General features: G+C 42.2%; 1 protein-coding gene and 1 long non-coding RNA gene across 3 annotated transcripts in view; one reads left to right on the top strand and one right to left on the bottom strand.

The window, feature by feature from the left end:
* LYPD6 (LY6/PLAUR domain containing 6) overlaps positions 1-12,178 on the top strand; it is a 53,240-nt gene extending 41,062 nt beyond the window's left edge. For both annotated transcript variants that reach the window (XM_033164490.1, XM_033164497.1), the window contains 4 exons: positions 3-192; positions 6,480-6,578; positions 9,817-9,947; positions 11,610-12,178. In XM_033164490.1, the coding sequence (XP_033020381.1) occupies positions 75-192; positions 6,480-6,578; positions 9,817-9,947; positions 11,610-11,771 (510 nt within the window). In that variant the 5' untranslated portion in view covers positions 3-74 and the 3' untranslated portion in view covers positions 11,772-12,178. The remainder of the gene's footprint in view (positions 1-2; positions 193-6,479; positions 6,579-9,816; positions 9,948-11,609) is intronic.
* Positions 10,626-14,868, bottom strand: part of LOC117055130 — a 29,203-nt gene continuing 24,960 nt past the window's right edge. The window contains exon 3 of the long non-coding RNA XR_004427580.1: positions 10,626-10,649. This is a non-coding gene — a long non-coding RNA (uncharacterized LOC117055130). The remainder of the gene's footprint in view (positions 10,650-14,868) is intronic.

Here is a 14,868-nt window from a genome sequence, read left to right on the forward strand (position 1 = left end):
AGGTGCACATCTCTTCCAGATACAAGGAGAACGAACTCCCGAGAAATCCGCATGTTTGAGGCTCCCCTTCTGCAATGGCATCTTGGCCTGTGCTGGCCTGGGTCCTGCTCATCCGTTTCGTTGCTGATTACCTGAATGGAATTCAAGCCCGGGAGTTCACAGTGAAAGATATTGTCTACCTTCATCCTTCAAGTAAGTCTCAAGGAGCAGCTTATTATGTTAAGATGTCCACTCAAGGAATATGAAAAAGAGGAGAGGAAGCTAACATTTCAAGGAGCATAAGCTCTTTACAAACAGCGTTTATTTATTTATTTATTTCATTTTTGGATGTCAACACTAAAAAGAAAAAAAGCCATGAACATTCCCCCAACAGAGAAGTACAGGATCTTAAAATAATGACAACCATTGATTAAGTCATTTCAGTTATTGAACAAAAGTGTTGCTCCGCAGATCCCCGTGTGGTGCTGAGGCTCTTGAGTCCGAGCCTTCCCATTTCTCTCCACTGTAAAAGAAATCAGAACTGTAAAAAAAAAACCAAAGCCAAAAATGCTTCCAGAAATTCCATACAGTATTTACTGTATCTGCTGGCACTGAAGTGGCTCATAGGAACAAATAAAATGCTTAATGTCTCTGTTCTGCCCTCCATCCAATGAAACAGACCCTATGAATCCAAAACAACTTCTGAGAACAAGGTTGCTACTAATGCAAATAGCAGCTATTGCATAGATCTTGTAAATAATGGGGAAAGTGTTTTCTGGAATCGTAAAGCATATCTAACAATCTCCCACTTCCCCCCTCCCCTTACTGGCCTGGCAAGCTCCAGTCTCCTCCTTGGGCATGGCCACCCACAAGCCAAAGTTTGGAAATATCTGTTTCTTGATTTAAAACTGGAGTATACTGGGAACTCTGATTAGTCTAAACAAGCCAGAATCATAAACCATGGGAGGAATTCAATGTTGTGCATTTCTGCCTGTCAGGTGTGTTTCTTTCTTTCTTTCTTGGCCTGCGGGGTGGGAGTGGGGGGACACGAAACATGGGGGAATAAATGGCAAACCTTATTCATATTCTTAATCCAGAGTGAGCATGCAAATTGTCCCAGAATCATTGAAAAGGAGCAGGCAGGCAGGACAGAAAAAGCAAATGGCCCTGTACACATTACATATGTTGCATGTAATCTTACTGTCATCTGTAGTCTCTTTCCACCCTACTTGCCTTCTCTGGTTGTGTTGCTTCTTCCTGCTTCTATCCTGAGCTCTCCCAGTTGGCATGAGCAAACCTTTCCCAAACATTCCTTAGTTGGCAGCCTAGCCACATCTTATTTAGGTAGTATCTCTGTTCTAAAAGGTAAAGGTAAAGGGACCCCTGACCATTAGGTCCAGTTGCGGACGACTCTGGGGTTGTGGCACTCATCTCTCTATAGGCTGAGGGAGCTGGCGTTTGTCTGCAGACAGCTTCCGGGTCATGTGGCCAGCATGACTAAGCCGCTTCTGGTGAAACAGAGCAACGCACAGAAATGCTGTTTACCTTCCCGCCGGAGCGGTACCTATTTATCTACTTGCACTTTGACGTGCTTTCGAACTGCTAGGTTGGCAGGATATCTCTGTTCTAGTTTGTATTAAATTGCATTTATAGCACCTTATTGTTTGTGTTGTTCGTTTTGCGTTCTGTTGTGTGCCACATAATTTTTTTAAAAAAGCTTTTTAATGGGTAGGTGGTCTGTAAGTATCATAAAGCCAATAAGCTGTCTTACATTTTCACAGTATTCAGGTGGTTTTAAAAATGATATTTGCACAACTATAATCAACCTCTCTCTATCTTTCCACCCTTTTTACTTGCAGCTTCAATTTTGTTTTTAAACAAAGGCACAAAGGTGGGGTGGGGAGTTGATTTCTGCTATTTTCTTTCAGTTTGGCATCGCTAGGTGCTTTCCTGTTGACCAAGAGAGTGAATTGCAAGATATAGTTACAGGCAAATTCTGGGCACTGGGCAGTTGCTTTTGATTTCCTTTAGAATAGTCCTCTTAGGGCACTGGGGTCTTTTGCCCTGAACCACAGTCTATCAGGCTTATTAACTTCTTAGATCGTGAGCCAAACAAATCTCACTCACAGCTGTGGCTACTGCTTTTTGAAGCTTCCTTTCAGTACAAGGAGGGGGGAAAGCAGTAGCGAAGAAAGTACCAGGCACCTCCTGGAGGGGGTTTTTTTTTTTTTTGCAGCCCTTCTTAGCTTTGCATGTATGTGTCTCCTGCCTACAGACTGGAGGTATAACATCAAGGAGTCACAACGCTGAGCAATATCTCCCCTCTGAACACAGGAGAGGAGCAATGCTGCCCTTCTGCTTTAGCTCTGCTCTCTTAACATGCCTAATTCAAGTATCATAGGAAGAGTTGAAGACTGTGGAATCTGTGCTATTGCTCCAGGTCCCATGAACAGGGTTTCTGCATTCCAGGGGTTGGTAGGTGCTTTAAAAGACCCAGGCCCATGGCACAAATATACATTAAAAACTGCATGCACTCATTTGTTATATAGATGCAAAAGGAGCCTGATGTTTAGAAGGAAAGCCACCCTGTTTAAGCAAAGTTTTCATAAAAATTCTGTGTGTTTTTAAGATAAGGGCAGAAGATTCAGAGGCTGATACACAAAACCTCGACCTTGGGTCCTTTTGGACTGCCCCATAGCATTGTCCCCCTATGTATCCATGTAGGGTTATCCTTGCTATAGTCCAAAGCAGCTAGCTTTGTTGAAATCCCTGTGACCAAGGCCTGGCTAGCATGTACATCTTACAATTAACTTGTGACATCTTGGAAAACAGGGGCTTGTTTGGCCTTCATGGGCACTTGAAAAATCCAGATCTGAATGAGCTCCCATTACATGAATAGTATACTGCTTATAAAATACAACAACCTTGCAAAGTGTGGTGGTATTTTCCCCATATTGTGAAAGTTCGGTCACAGTAGACTATCTGTGCCTGCATGCATGTCATATATTTAAAAAGCACACGCTCTCCTTTGAGAATCCTGGGAACTATAGTTTAAGGGTTCTGTAATTATAGCTCTGAGGATGTAAACTAAGGTTCCCGGGATTCTTTTTGGAGGGGAAGGCATGTGCTTTACTTTACGGTGTGTACACAGCCTCAGGCTACCCACTGAGCTTAAAGGTGAGCTGGGAAATGTACTACATCCATACCGACATTTTATTTGTGTGCTGAGCTTTCCATAGTTCAAACCATGCTCATGGCAGCTTACAACATGGAAAAGTACACAATTAAACACATAACAAAAGTAGTCCAAGCAATAAAGAAAACATCACAAAGTACACAACCAAAATGAACATTGAGACAAAAAATTAATATCAATAATAGCAACACCCACAAAAAAAACAACATGCCCAAGCCAAGAGTCTGTTCAGCAGCTTTTGTAGCTGGAGTCAGTCAAGGCCCTGCTGTCCTAGGCTAGGTGGTCAAAGGTCTTTACAACAGGGAGAAGGTCTTCCAGGATTCACAACCAAAATAGGTACTAAGGGATTCCAGCTCAGACCTGCTGCTCTTAACCATATAACATGTCAACATTCCCTACAGTTTTATTTTCACTGTGTCAAGATGCAGTTGTTTGGCACATTGTATTTATTCCATACTCAGAGTCAATAACCCTTGAGAGAAAATCTGAGGTTGTGTGTGCGTTCGTGTGTTTGGGGGGTGTGTGTGGACATATAGAGTTGGGAGCTGGTTTTTGTCTCTTCCCCTAAGTTTTACTCACCATCTTGCTCTCCTCCCTTTCCTCGTTCCGCTACTATCAGATTTTTTACCTGCCTTTCCAACCATGAGGTTCTTGGGATTCCAATGACGCCCCCCGGATTGTTTTAAAAAATTAGTTGAAACCTCTGTTGTTCGTTGCTGCTGCCGTGGTTTTGTGATCAAACATTAAAGGGCATCTGAATCCACCTCTCTCAATTGATGCAGGATTCACTATATCCAAAGTATCTTGTCACTTCATTCAGAATGAAAAATATGAAAACTTGGTGTACCAAATTATGCAAAGCCAGTTTTTTAAAAGGGTGTTGTTGTTGTTGTTGTTTTACTATACTGGCACTAAAATTCTGAGCCTTAGCACCAGATTTATGGATGCTGGAGACCGTAGGCGTCAAGGAATTTTCTCTAGGCTTTGTGTAATGTAGAAAGACTTCGTTCCTTTCTTTCGTAAGATACTGGTTCATTCTCGGAACACGGAACGGAACTGTAGGAGGGTTTGCGTTCCAAGGCCCAAGGCACATTTTGTAAGCCAGCAATGGTAGTATGATATATGGAGTTGATATAGGCTGCTTGCCAATGTTACAATCACTGTAACAGGTTTTCATTTTTCCCAGGAGGAAGAAAGCAATCACTTTTGTGATGGCTTCTAGAGAACACAGTAGCAAAAGTCTATATGTTTTCATTTAGGCTTTTCTGAGGTTTGGGTTTGGGGAGACATAATCTGCCAGTGGCTACGTAGTGAACAGTGTTCCTGAAAAGCAGAGATTAACTGTGATGCTTTATATTGCTCAAGTTGTTTGAGAAGCAAATTTTGCATTTTCCTACCTCTTTCTTGAAAGCAAACATAGCTCCCGCATCTGCACAGCAATTTCGTCCCTGTAGCCTAGTCCCCAAATCTCTATTGGCTATGACAAATGTGAGGCTATGACATTTACCGGTATCTCCCCCATCCCTTTTGAATGCTATTTATTTCTCTCAATTAACTGGCTAAATTAATGTAGAGGCGTCACTGTAGATGCATCATTAGAGTTTAGTTGCAAATGTACATTACCTTTTATATCTGTTTTAAGTTGTCTATTGATTTTCCTCAAAGAATTCTGGCACTCTGAGAACTGAATGCTGGACTAGATTACCGGTAGTTGTTGACTGAACCATCAGGGCACTTCTTAACAGGAGATGGTGAAGGTGTTGATAGTTTTCTGCTAGAGCTCCCTAGTGCACACTCTCCCCCAGCCCCACCTGAGCTGCAGTTTCCGTGATTCCCAGAGACAGGAAATTACTATTGAACCAGTAGTTTAAGGCTACAGTTCTATATACATTTACTTGGGATGTCAGCCTCCTTAAATTCAGCGGCACTTCACAGTACGCATGCATAGGCTTGTGCTGCGGGTCTGTAGTGCAGATATGCAGTGAGAATAAAATGTCACTTTCTGAATATAGGGGCTGTTTAGAGTCAGGAAGAGTATCTACTGATCCTGCAGATAGGCACTTGCTGTTGGTCCATTTCTCACTTTTCAGCTGCCTCCTGGTCTGTTGCCTAATCTGCTGGCTCTTGAAGTTTGCTGCATTGAGGAGGGGTATTTGGAGTGCTGCTTCCTCCTCCCTTTCAGTAGACCTTTCTTAACATTATGTCCATCATGTCGGGGGCTACTTGAAAGGCTTCTGAATCCAAAAGGTTAGATTGACGCATGCCTTGAGTGGAATTCCACCCATGGAACTGCCTTGCTGGAGAAAGAAGCAGGGCAATTGCCTCTCACGGAATGACATCTAACCAGCCTTCAACCAGCTGTTCCACTTAATATAGCTTATTTGAGACAAGGAAGGTCTGTGGGAAAATCAGGCACACAGCTGGGGATCCATTTAATGTTTTTCCTGGAGTTGATCATGTAGTTGTATAGCCAAACTGCTTTTCTCTTGCTTTGCAGTTGGAGGTTCTGGTTTGAAAATTTCGAAGAGTGCTATAAAATACCACAAATGAGTGATGAAGCGTTTTGGGGTACACATGATCTGTTATGTTTTTTTCTCTCCTGTTCGGTTTCTCTCTTTCCCCTTCTGTTCCTGTTGGGCACTTTTTGAACAGGAGGTGCTGCTGCTGCTGCTGCTGCTGCTGGTGTGCTTCTGTTCAATACAAATTCTACCTTGATTTGCATAGTGCCTGAAATGGCAGATCTGGCTCCATACCCCAAAAGATCAGCCCTTTCACTTATTATACAAACTGGTTCTCGGAAGCACAATTCCCAGAGCAGGAATAGCAGTGCGGTGCAGCTTCTATGTGTGGATCTGCAGCTTCCATCCTTTCTGCCCATGGCCCTTGCTGCCTGGGGCAGACAAGGAGGCACCATGTTATTTTTCTAGAAAAAGAGGTGCCGAAACTCACCATGAACACCTCCTCGGTCTCTTCTGATGGCAGTGGGGCTCACCTGAGAATTGCCCGGAACTGAGTTCCAGCTGAAAATAAGCCCTGGCTACCCCTGCCATATATTATTTTTCTTCAGCCAAGAAAATACTGTTCTTGTTTTGGCTTGACATTCTTTTTCATCTGAAGGTTTTTCTGAGGTTAAACGGCAAGGAAGAAACATGGAACTCCAGATCACATCACTGATAATGTTCACCTTTTTGTGTGAATCTTGTACAAACATTTGGCACTGTTTGTTTCTGTTCTCACCCACCAACAATGTTCCAAATGGATTGATGATGTTAATGTAGCTGTGGCTTCTTTTTTTGTCTTCCAGCTACTCCGTATCCTGGGGGTTTCAAGTGTTTCACCTGTGAAGAAGCAGTTGACAACTATGACTGCAACCAGTGGGCTCCAGATATCTATTGCCCAAGAGGTAAATGAGCTGTGTGCTTGCAGTGAAGGTGTTTTCAGAATGTGCGTCCATCTTAGATGTGGTTGAAACTTGCTACACAGATTCTTCTAGCAGATATAGGCCTTCCTGCCACTTCTAAGGAATTGTACTGAGGACAGAATATTGCCCACCTGTGAATCACTCTGCATCACGATTTCAGGTGAGCTGGTTTTGCCTGCAGCAGGCATAGGCATCGCACACAAGCCTGTCCACCAGTTCATTGTTGTGTCTTTGAGAACACTATGCAAGGCTTCACAAATCAGCTGATCAACAGTTCCCACTTGGCTCAGCCACGTCCTTACCTGTCCCACGCCTGACATTCTTTATGAAATGAGGTGTGGGGCAGGAGGCTTGGCCTGGCCAAAATGGCCTGATTAGGCCCACAGTCCAGAGGTTCCTACCCCTGCAGTGCTAGATTTAGTTGAGGTGGTGCAAAGTAGAGAAGACCTATCATTGAGAAGATTCATTTGGGGCCACCCAATTTTGGGCTTGCTCAAGGTGCCGTACTACCACAGACTACTTGACCCCTGCACTATGGAGAAGGAAGCAGCTTCAAGGCCTTTTAAATAACTCCTGTTTTTATAATCTGGCCTCTTGTGTCTCAGTTTTACTTTTATTTCCAATAGTTTTTATTATGTTATATTGCATGCAGTGTTGGCTTGCTTTTGCTTTGAGAGCTGTCTAGATAACTCCTGTTATGGGGAGGCTATGTACATAAACACAAACAAACAAACAAACAAACCCAATTTCATATTTAATTTGTATACTGTACCCTAGATGGTTTACACCTGAAATGTACAACAAATGTCACATTGCCATCCCATAACATTTCAAAGTACGGTGGAACCTCAGTTTTCGAGCGTCTAGGAAGCCAAAAACCTGGAAGTAATTGGTTCCGTTTTCGAACATGTTTCAGAAGTCGAACAGTCTTCTGGAATGCATTATGTTCGAAAACAGAGGTTCCAGTGTATAACAATTCAAGAATACGGTTCACATACAGTATTCTAAGACAATATTAACCAAATACCAGCAAGCAAGAAAGCAAAATAATCCCATTGATTGCACATTACAATTTGCAAATAGCCGTTTTAGAAGTCCCTTTCTCTGCTTCCTGTAGGACTCCTCTCATCATCCCCAGTGTATTCTTACCCCCAATCTGTTTCAACTTGAGTCCGCTCTCAAACACCTGGTGCATCCACTGCTCCTCTGCCTTCACTACAAAACTTTTCTTCACTTTCAAGCAACTCCCTCCCACATTCACACCCACCAGCCTATCTTTTATAAACAAATATGGAGGCACGTTTTCTCCTTATTTCAGACTTCAGTGCTTTGGAAGCTGGCCAGCAACATCTGCAGTCCCTTCTAGATCTGTGTAGAACTTCCACATGGCCTTACCATTTAATCCGCTGGGATAGATTTGATGACCACAGACGGTGTTGTCATTCTGCTCCCAATGACGAGACTATGGGGAAGAAGCAAATTTGTGAAGGCATTTTAATTCAAGTGAATATAGACGCTAGGGTTACCTCATCAAATACGAAGCTGGTAGACACAGAGCAGTTAAAACAGCCCAAAGATATGCCTGTTCCGGTGTTTTATTCTAGTCCTGCTCAGAGTGTGGCAACTAGTTGGAAGGAAGTCAATGCAGTGGAAATCTAGTTTGAAGGGAGGAAGGGAAGGCAGACACCATGTTTTGCTCCCGCTATGGGAGAAGGGTGCTGGGGGAATAGTATGCTCTGCCAGGTGGCTTGAAAATGATGCTGCCCATGAGGAATCAAACTGGATTTTCTAAGCACCCAGCACACTTTTCTGAGCAGAGCAAGATGGCAAAGCAGGTTGAAGTGGGTAAATGTAGTTTATAGGGAGTTGAAGGACTGGTGTCCTCTTTCTCAAGCTCTTCTGAAATGAATACCCTGCGGATACACGTTATGGGGCAGAAGCACAAGAGCAGGCCTTTTCTGTGGTGGCTCTCCATTTGCGGAATGTTCTCAACAGGGAGGCTTGCCTGGTGGTATCTAGGTGCTGTTCAAAAGCATTCCTTTCCCCCCCCCCCCAGGACTTAAACAATCTATGGCCTTTTAAACTGGCGGGTGGGGATTATTGGGGGGGGGTGTTGTTATATATGGTGTTGTTATATATATGTGTTTTTATATTGTAAACTGCCCTGTGATCCTCAGATGAAGGGTGGTATAGAAATTTAATTTATTACTACTATTATTAATACCTTAGATTCCAGCCAGTTTACATGAACTTTCTATTTAGGGGCAGAATAACAATTTGTGGGAGCAGCCACACTGCCAAAAGCTGCATTACAAGGAGCTGCTCAACAAAACATAACAAAGTGAGCAGGAGCACTGACTTTTGAAAATATTTCCCAACTTCAAAGAGACATGATTTGGGGCATTAATGGAGAGTGGCTAATTAGGCTGCACAACAGCTTACATTTTTGGACTCATGTTTCCATTACTCCCGTGAATTCATTAGTGTAGCTCATAAGCTACCTGCTTTTGATGATTTAGCTGAGATGCACTTGCCATAGTTAGGCTTCTATTAAAGCTCTTTTGTGTTATCTACTTTGAAAGATAGCAGGAGCCTTTTACATATCGTCTCAGTGGGATTGCTGTACATCTGCAAAATATGGGATTTGGAGGCTGGAATCGACTGGGTGGAAAATCTAATCCATCTTTTATCTTTGCCGCAAAGGCTCCACAAGCTGCTTAGACTCACAGCTTTTGGATAACCTTTTTATTCTTCTAGTCTTATGACTACATTAGCTGAACTATCAAAATACACGGCAAATGATGTACACGCCAGCTAGATCTTAGTCCAAGCCAGAATTGGGTTCGCTTACTTCTTAGAGAATGTGAAATCCCCAAAGACATTGAGAGAGATTGCAGAATAATGGGATGCTGCTAATGAGTAAATGGCTTCAGGATAGCAAGCTTTGAGGCATTGGACTGGACAGTCTGGATGCTTTTGTTTTTAAAAGAAAATGTTCAAAATAGATGAAGACAGAAGTTCTCTTGGAAGCTTCCCAAGATTCACATTTTGCACTCCATTTCTAGTGTTATGAAACTTTTCTCTCCACTTTTTCCATGCCACGTATAATTTTATAAACTTCTACCATGAACCCCTCGCTCGCCTTTTCTCTAAACCAAAAAGCCCACAAAACCTCTTACAAACAGGAAAAATACAAAAACGTTTTTTTTTCCCCTGGCAGCTACACGATACTGCTATACTCAACACACGCTGGAAGCCAATGGGAAGAGTGTATCTGTTACCAAGCGCTGTGTTCCTCTGGAGGATTGCCTATCTACAGGATGCATAGATCTCCAGCATAAGGGTTTGAAGGTAAGAAGTGAAATGGACGATCGTTGGTCCAAGCTCACTCCAACCCAGAGCAGATCTTTTTCACACCACGTGTGTAACCTACCGAACAACATGGGGACATTGCTATTTTAGTTAGGGTGATTTATTTTTGTAGCTTTGTTTTGTATTCAGATAGGCACCAATTATTAAGCATTGCATAAAAGAAGGAACTGAGGTGAGGACTGTTGGCACCCCAAAATTAAGTAAGCATATTTGCTATTAAAACTGGATGGTTGTTTGGAAGTTTGGGGAAATAGAAACCCCTTGACCCATAGGCTAATCCTACATACAGTGTCCCCCCCCCAATAAATAAATAAATAAATAAATAAATAAATAAAGTTAGCTAGTTAGTTAGTTAGTTAAGGGGTATTCTCATTTTCCTACTCATATTGAAATCCTGCCCCTCAATGAGGCCAAACTTAGATTCACAAAATGTTTAGGGGTTTCGTCTCCCCAGAAAAAAGCACTGCCTGCATATGTTTCTCAACTATAGTATGGGTGCTACCAAGATGGTAAGTTAACTTTTGGAAGTGGTTACCTGTAATCATGTGAATAAAACTAGTTCATTTTTAAAACACAGAAATATTGTACATACCAATCATATCTTCCATTGGGTTCGTGGGTGATTTTTCTCTAAAGTTCACAACAGCTGGCCTTTTTTTTCTTTTGAGATTTGGAAATGATCTGGAAACAGATGAGGTTATTTTCGTTATTAATTGCTTGAGACTACAGTGGTACCTCTGGTTGCGAACGCCTGTTGTTCCGCACACTGTGGGTTACGAGCTCCGGTAACTCGGAAGTAGCCGCTCCCAGTTGCAAACTTTGCCCTGGGATGCGAGTGGAAATTGCGCGCCAGAGAGGCACGCTTTTGCTGATGGCGCCTCAGGTTATGAGTGGTTTCCGACCTCTGGAACGGATTCCGTTCGTAACCAGAAGCACCACTGTATACAGAAATTTTGTATTATGTGAGTTTTGGTTAGCCTTACTTTTCACACCACACAATAACTCAGCTCCAAAAAAGTATTTTAGGCATGGTAGCAGCTTCTAGAGGGGTAACACTTTCCACTTCAAGTTGTAAGTGGGGATTGCATTCAGCTGAATTTTCTCCCCTCCTGAAAGGCCTTGGGCACATCCAGTGGGATTTTTAAAAACTTGGCTGTTGTTTTTTAAAAAACAAAACTTCAAGCCATAAACCCAAATGACATACTAAAGTCCTTCCTAGTCCCAAAAATGGTTTGCCATGAGACAAAGAGGCCCTTTGCTGTGGATGGAACAACAGTCAGATAAAATAAAATAATTGTCCAGTAGCACCTTAGAGACCACACAAAAGCTTATACCAAGAACAAACTTAGTTGGTCTCTAAGGTGCTACTGGACAATTATTTTATTTTTTTATGTATTTTGACTGCGTCAGACCAACACGGCTACCTGCCTGAATCTGGAAACAGGCAGATAATTTAGCCCTTTCCTGCAACTTCTGTAATCTAAATTTCCATTTTTTTAGTATTTCCATTATCATTTAAAAACAAACCAACCAACCCAAAACCTGGAACTTGGAGTGTAACATGTAGTTATCACAATACGATGAAGTCTTTTCACATAAGGAGCAGTTCTCTTGACCAGTACTTTCCCCCCTTTTTTCTAGGTCTGCACTTCCTGTTGTGAGGGAAACATCTGTAACTTGCCGTTACCCAGAAATTCAAGCGATGCCATATTTGCTACAACAACTCCCATAAATCACACACAGAGACATTTGCAAAGTGTACCAGTCATAATGGCATGTCTCCTGCTAGTTTTTGCTACGTAGACATCCCAGGATAAAGTGCCACTTACATATTGAGAAAAGCATTCAAGGATGAAAGTATTTATGAATACATATGACTTTAATTTAATATATGTTTTTAAACCTTTCTTTCTTAGTGACATTTCCGAACTCAGCTGTCCTGAATTCCTTTCAGCCTTGGCTGGTTAAAAAGCCCTTGTTTTAATCTGTGTCTTTTGGTTTTTAAAAAAGGAGGACATTGTTTTGTTGTAACTCTAATACTTTGAAGGAAACCTTTTGTAATCAAAAGATTTTGGTCACTGCAAATACTTGATTGAAAAGGTATATTGCTTCCGACTTCTGAAGGGAATATATCTAGAGTTTTGTACATAACAGTAATACCAATTAAAACCAGGGCTCCCCAGTGAAGCCACTCCACTATGCAAAAAAAAGGCTTTTGATTAATCAGCTGACAGCACTAAAGAAATATTAGTTGATTGATCATTCTAGTTTTAATAAACTGCATACGTTATTGCATATGAATATAAAGATCCTCTTGAAGGAAAAGCATTCTTGGTTCATGCATTTATGGAAAACAGGTACCAGATTAGAGGCATTTCCTTATGTGTGACGAAAGAAGTCCATGGCTGTTCCAAGATGGTTCCTGCACCTTCTGCTTTTTCAAGGGTCGGTGTTTTCTCTCCCCCCCCCCTTTTTAAAGTAGCATTTTCTTTCACACATCTGTTACCCAGTTAATTTGGGTCATTGTTTTAATACAGCCTGTTTTAGGCACGTCTGATAATAATAATAATTTTTTATTTATACCCCGCCCATCTGGCTGGGTCTCCCCAGACATTCTGTGCGGCTCCCAACAGAATATTAAAACCACGATAAAACATCAAACATTAAAAACTTCCCTAAACAGGGCTGCCTTCAGGTGTCTTCTAAATGTCAGATAGTTGTTTATTTCTTAGGGCAGGCGCCACTGCCGAGAAGGCCCTCTGCCTGGTTCCCTGTAACTTCGCTTCTGGCAGTGAGGTAACCGCCAGAAGGCCCTCAGAGCTGGACCTCAGTGTCTAGGCAGAACGATGGGGGTGGAGACGCTCCTTCAGGTATACTGGGCTGAGGCCATTTAGGGCTTTAAAGGTCAGCACATACACACACAGCCCCAAACCTGGAAACATCAGAAAGACAACACTAAAAGGGCAGAACAGTGTGTTTGCAGGCTTTTAAAATGGGTTTCCAATTTCACATGAATTCACGCAATGACCTGGAACCAATGGGGGAAACTGCCTGTATTTCAACAGGCTTTCAATTTAACCAATTCATAGATACACTTGTATACAATCCTGTATTCGCTTCCCCAAGGGTGAAACCATTGGACTCAACATTCCTCTGAGTAAACTTTTCCAGGAGGGCACTGCACATGTTGCTAGCCCAGTTTTGATGTGCTTACAGATACATCCCCATTTCCTTTGTGGATCCGCCCCTGTGATTGATGCTGGTTGTGTGCATTGGAGCCCCTTAAAGCTGCACATTGGGCATTGTTAGGCTGCTGTCATGGGTCAGTAGGACTCACCTACACAATGTCTAATGAGAATCCGAGTTTGGATCAGAACGTCTTGACCGAGGAACGCTGTGGACAAATTTCTTTTCAGTAAGGAAATGCTTCCACTGAAATGTGTTTTACTAACCCAGACAAGATTTTTGGCACATGAGGGGGTTTATTTTACATACTAGACCACAGTATTTATTTTTGTATGGCATGATCAGGATTGGTGACACGTTATACAGTGTTCTATTCTTAAGCAGCTATGGGCTGTTAGTATGTCATGGCAAACCATGGTTGATTGCTTACAGTGAATGTGCAGAATGTGTAGCTCCCACTTCTTTCTTGTTCACTAGGGAGTGGAGGCAATGAGATGTGGTCCTTTGGTGTAACATCAAATCCTAACTGGAGCAAAACACCAGCTAACCTTGGTTCATATGTTGGGGATCATCATGGTTTGTTGCTCCCACTTGTGAAGTGGGTATCATGGTGTGTTCAACACAAAACAACCATGACTTGCTATGATATGTGCTTTCAGCCTATATGTGACAATGACATTTTTTTAGACTAGTGCTGTGGGTGGGTGGGGGGAATAAAGTTGAAGCTAATTCAAATATGTGTTACTGCCTTATGACAGTATAAAGGATCAGTGGGATTTTATATACAACGAACAGCCGTGTAATCATGAATTATAGTGATTTTAATGAGTTGTCTTTGGCTAATGCTGATCCACGGGGACCTGGCACTTTTCCAAGTTACAACGCATATTCATGCTGTAAACCAAGGGGAGGGGGGGGGAGGGGAAAATGGGAATAGGGAACTGTGATCAAATGTATTCTAATAAGAAACCTTTTTCTAAATCCCAAGTGCTTCATAAACACTTCTGTCCAAAGCAAACAAACCAGCATCTACCAGCCTCATATTCTGTGCTGTGTTTGTAGACACGCACCCAAACCCTAAAATATTTGTAATTCAGCTACTTTATGAAAACATGAACTCTCGTATCCATTGCAGGACTTTGTGTGTGGGATGTATGTGTATAAATAAATGTAAACGTGTTGCCTCTATTAAAAGAACAGGTCATACTATCCATTTATGCATCAAGGCGCACACAGGAGTCTGAACTGGAGGCAACTACCTGGAAGTAATTTTCACTGTTTTTTCAGCAGTCCTGGTTCAAAGTCCCATGTACACTGCATTTCATGGCTAGGGGGATCAGTTGGGAGTCAGATCCATTGGCAACGTGAGCCATCATGATGTTGATTAATTTTATCATGAAGTCCCATTGAAAGCAATGAGATGTATTTAGTTGTGTGACTAACTTACGTTATTCTGCTAACAGCCAGCAGGGATAAATAATGGGTATTGAAATTTCAAGGAATATATTTGGAAACAAGGTGTCTCCATCCAATTTTGGTCAATTCTCACTCCATTTTAGAAGTCACCTTGACCCTCAGGAGTGGCTTTTTTGGAGGTGGGGGCAGCAAAACTCCCCTCCCTCTTGTTGTTCCTGGGATCCCACCCAGCCATGTACCTCTGCAAGCAATGGCTTGATTTTTGTTTTTTTTTAACATATACATTTTAATCCATAAC

This window comes from Lacerta agilis, chromosome 1 (assembly GCF_009819535.1).
Source record: "Lacerta agilis isolate rLacAgi1 chromosome 1, rLacAgi1.pri, whole genome shotgun sequence".
NCBI lineage: Eukaryota > Metazoa > Chordata > Lepidosauria > Squamata > Lacertidae > Lacerta > Lacerta agilis.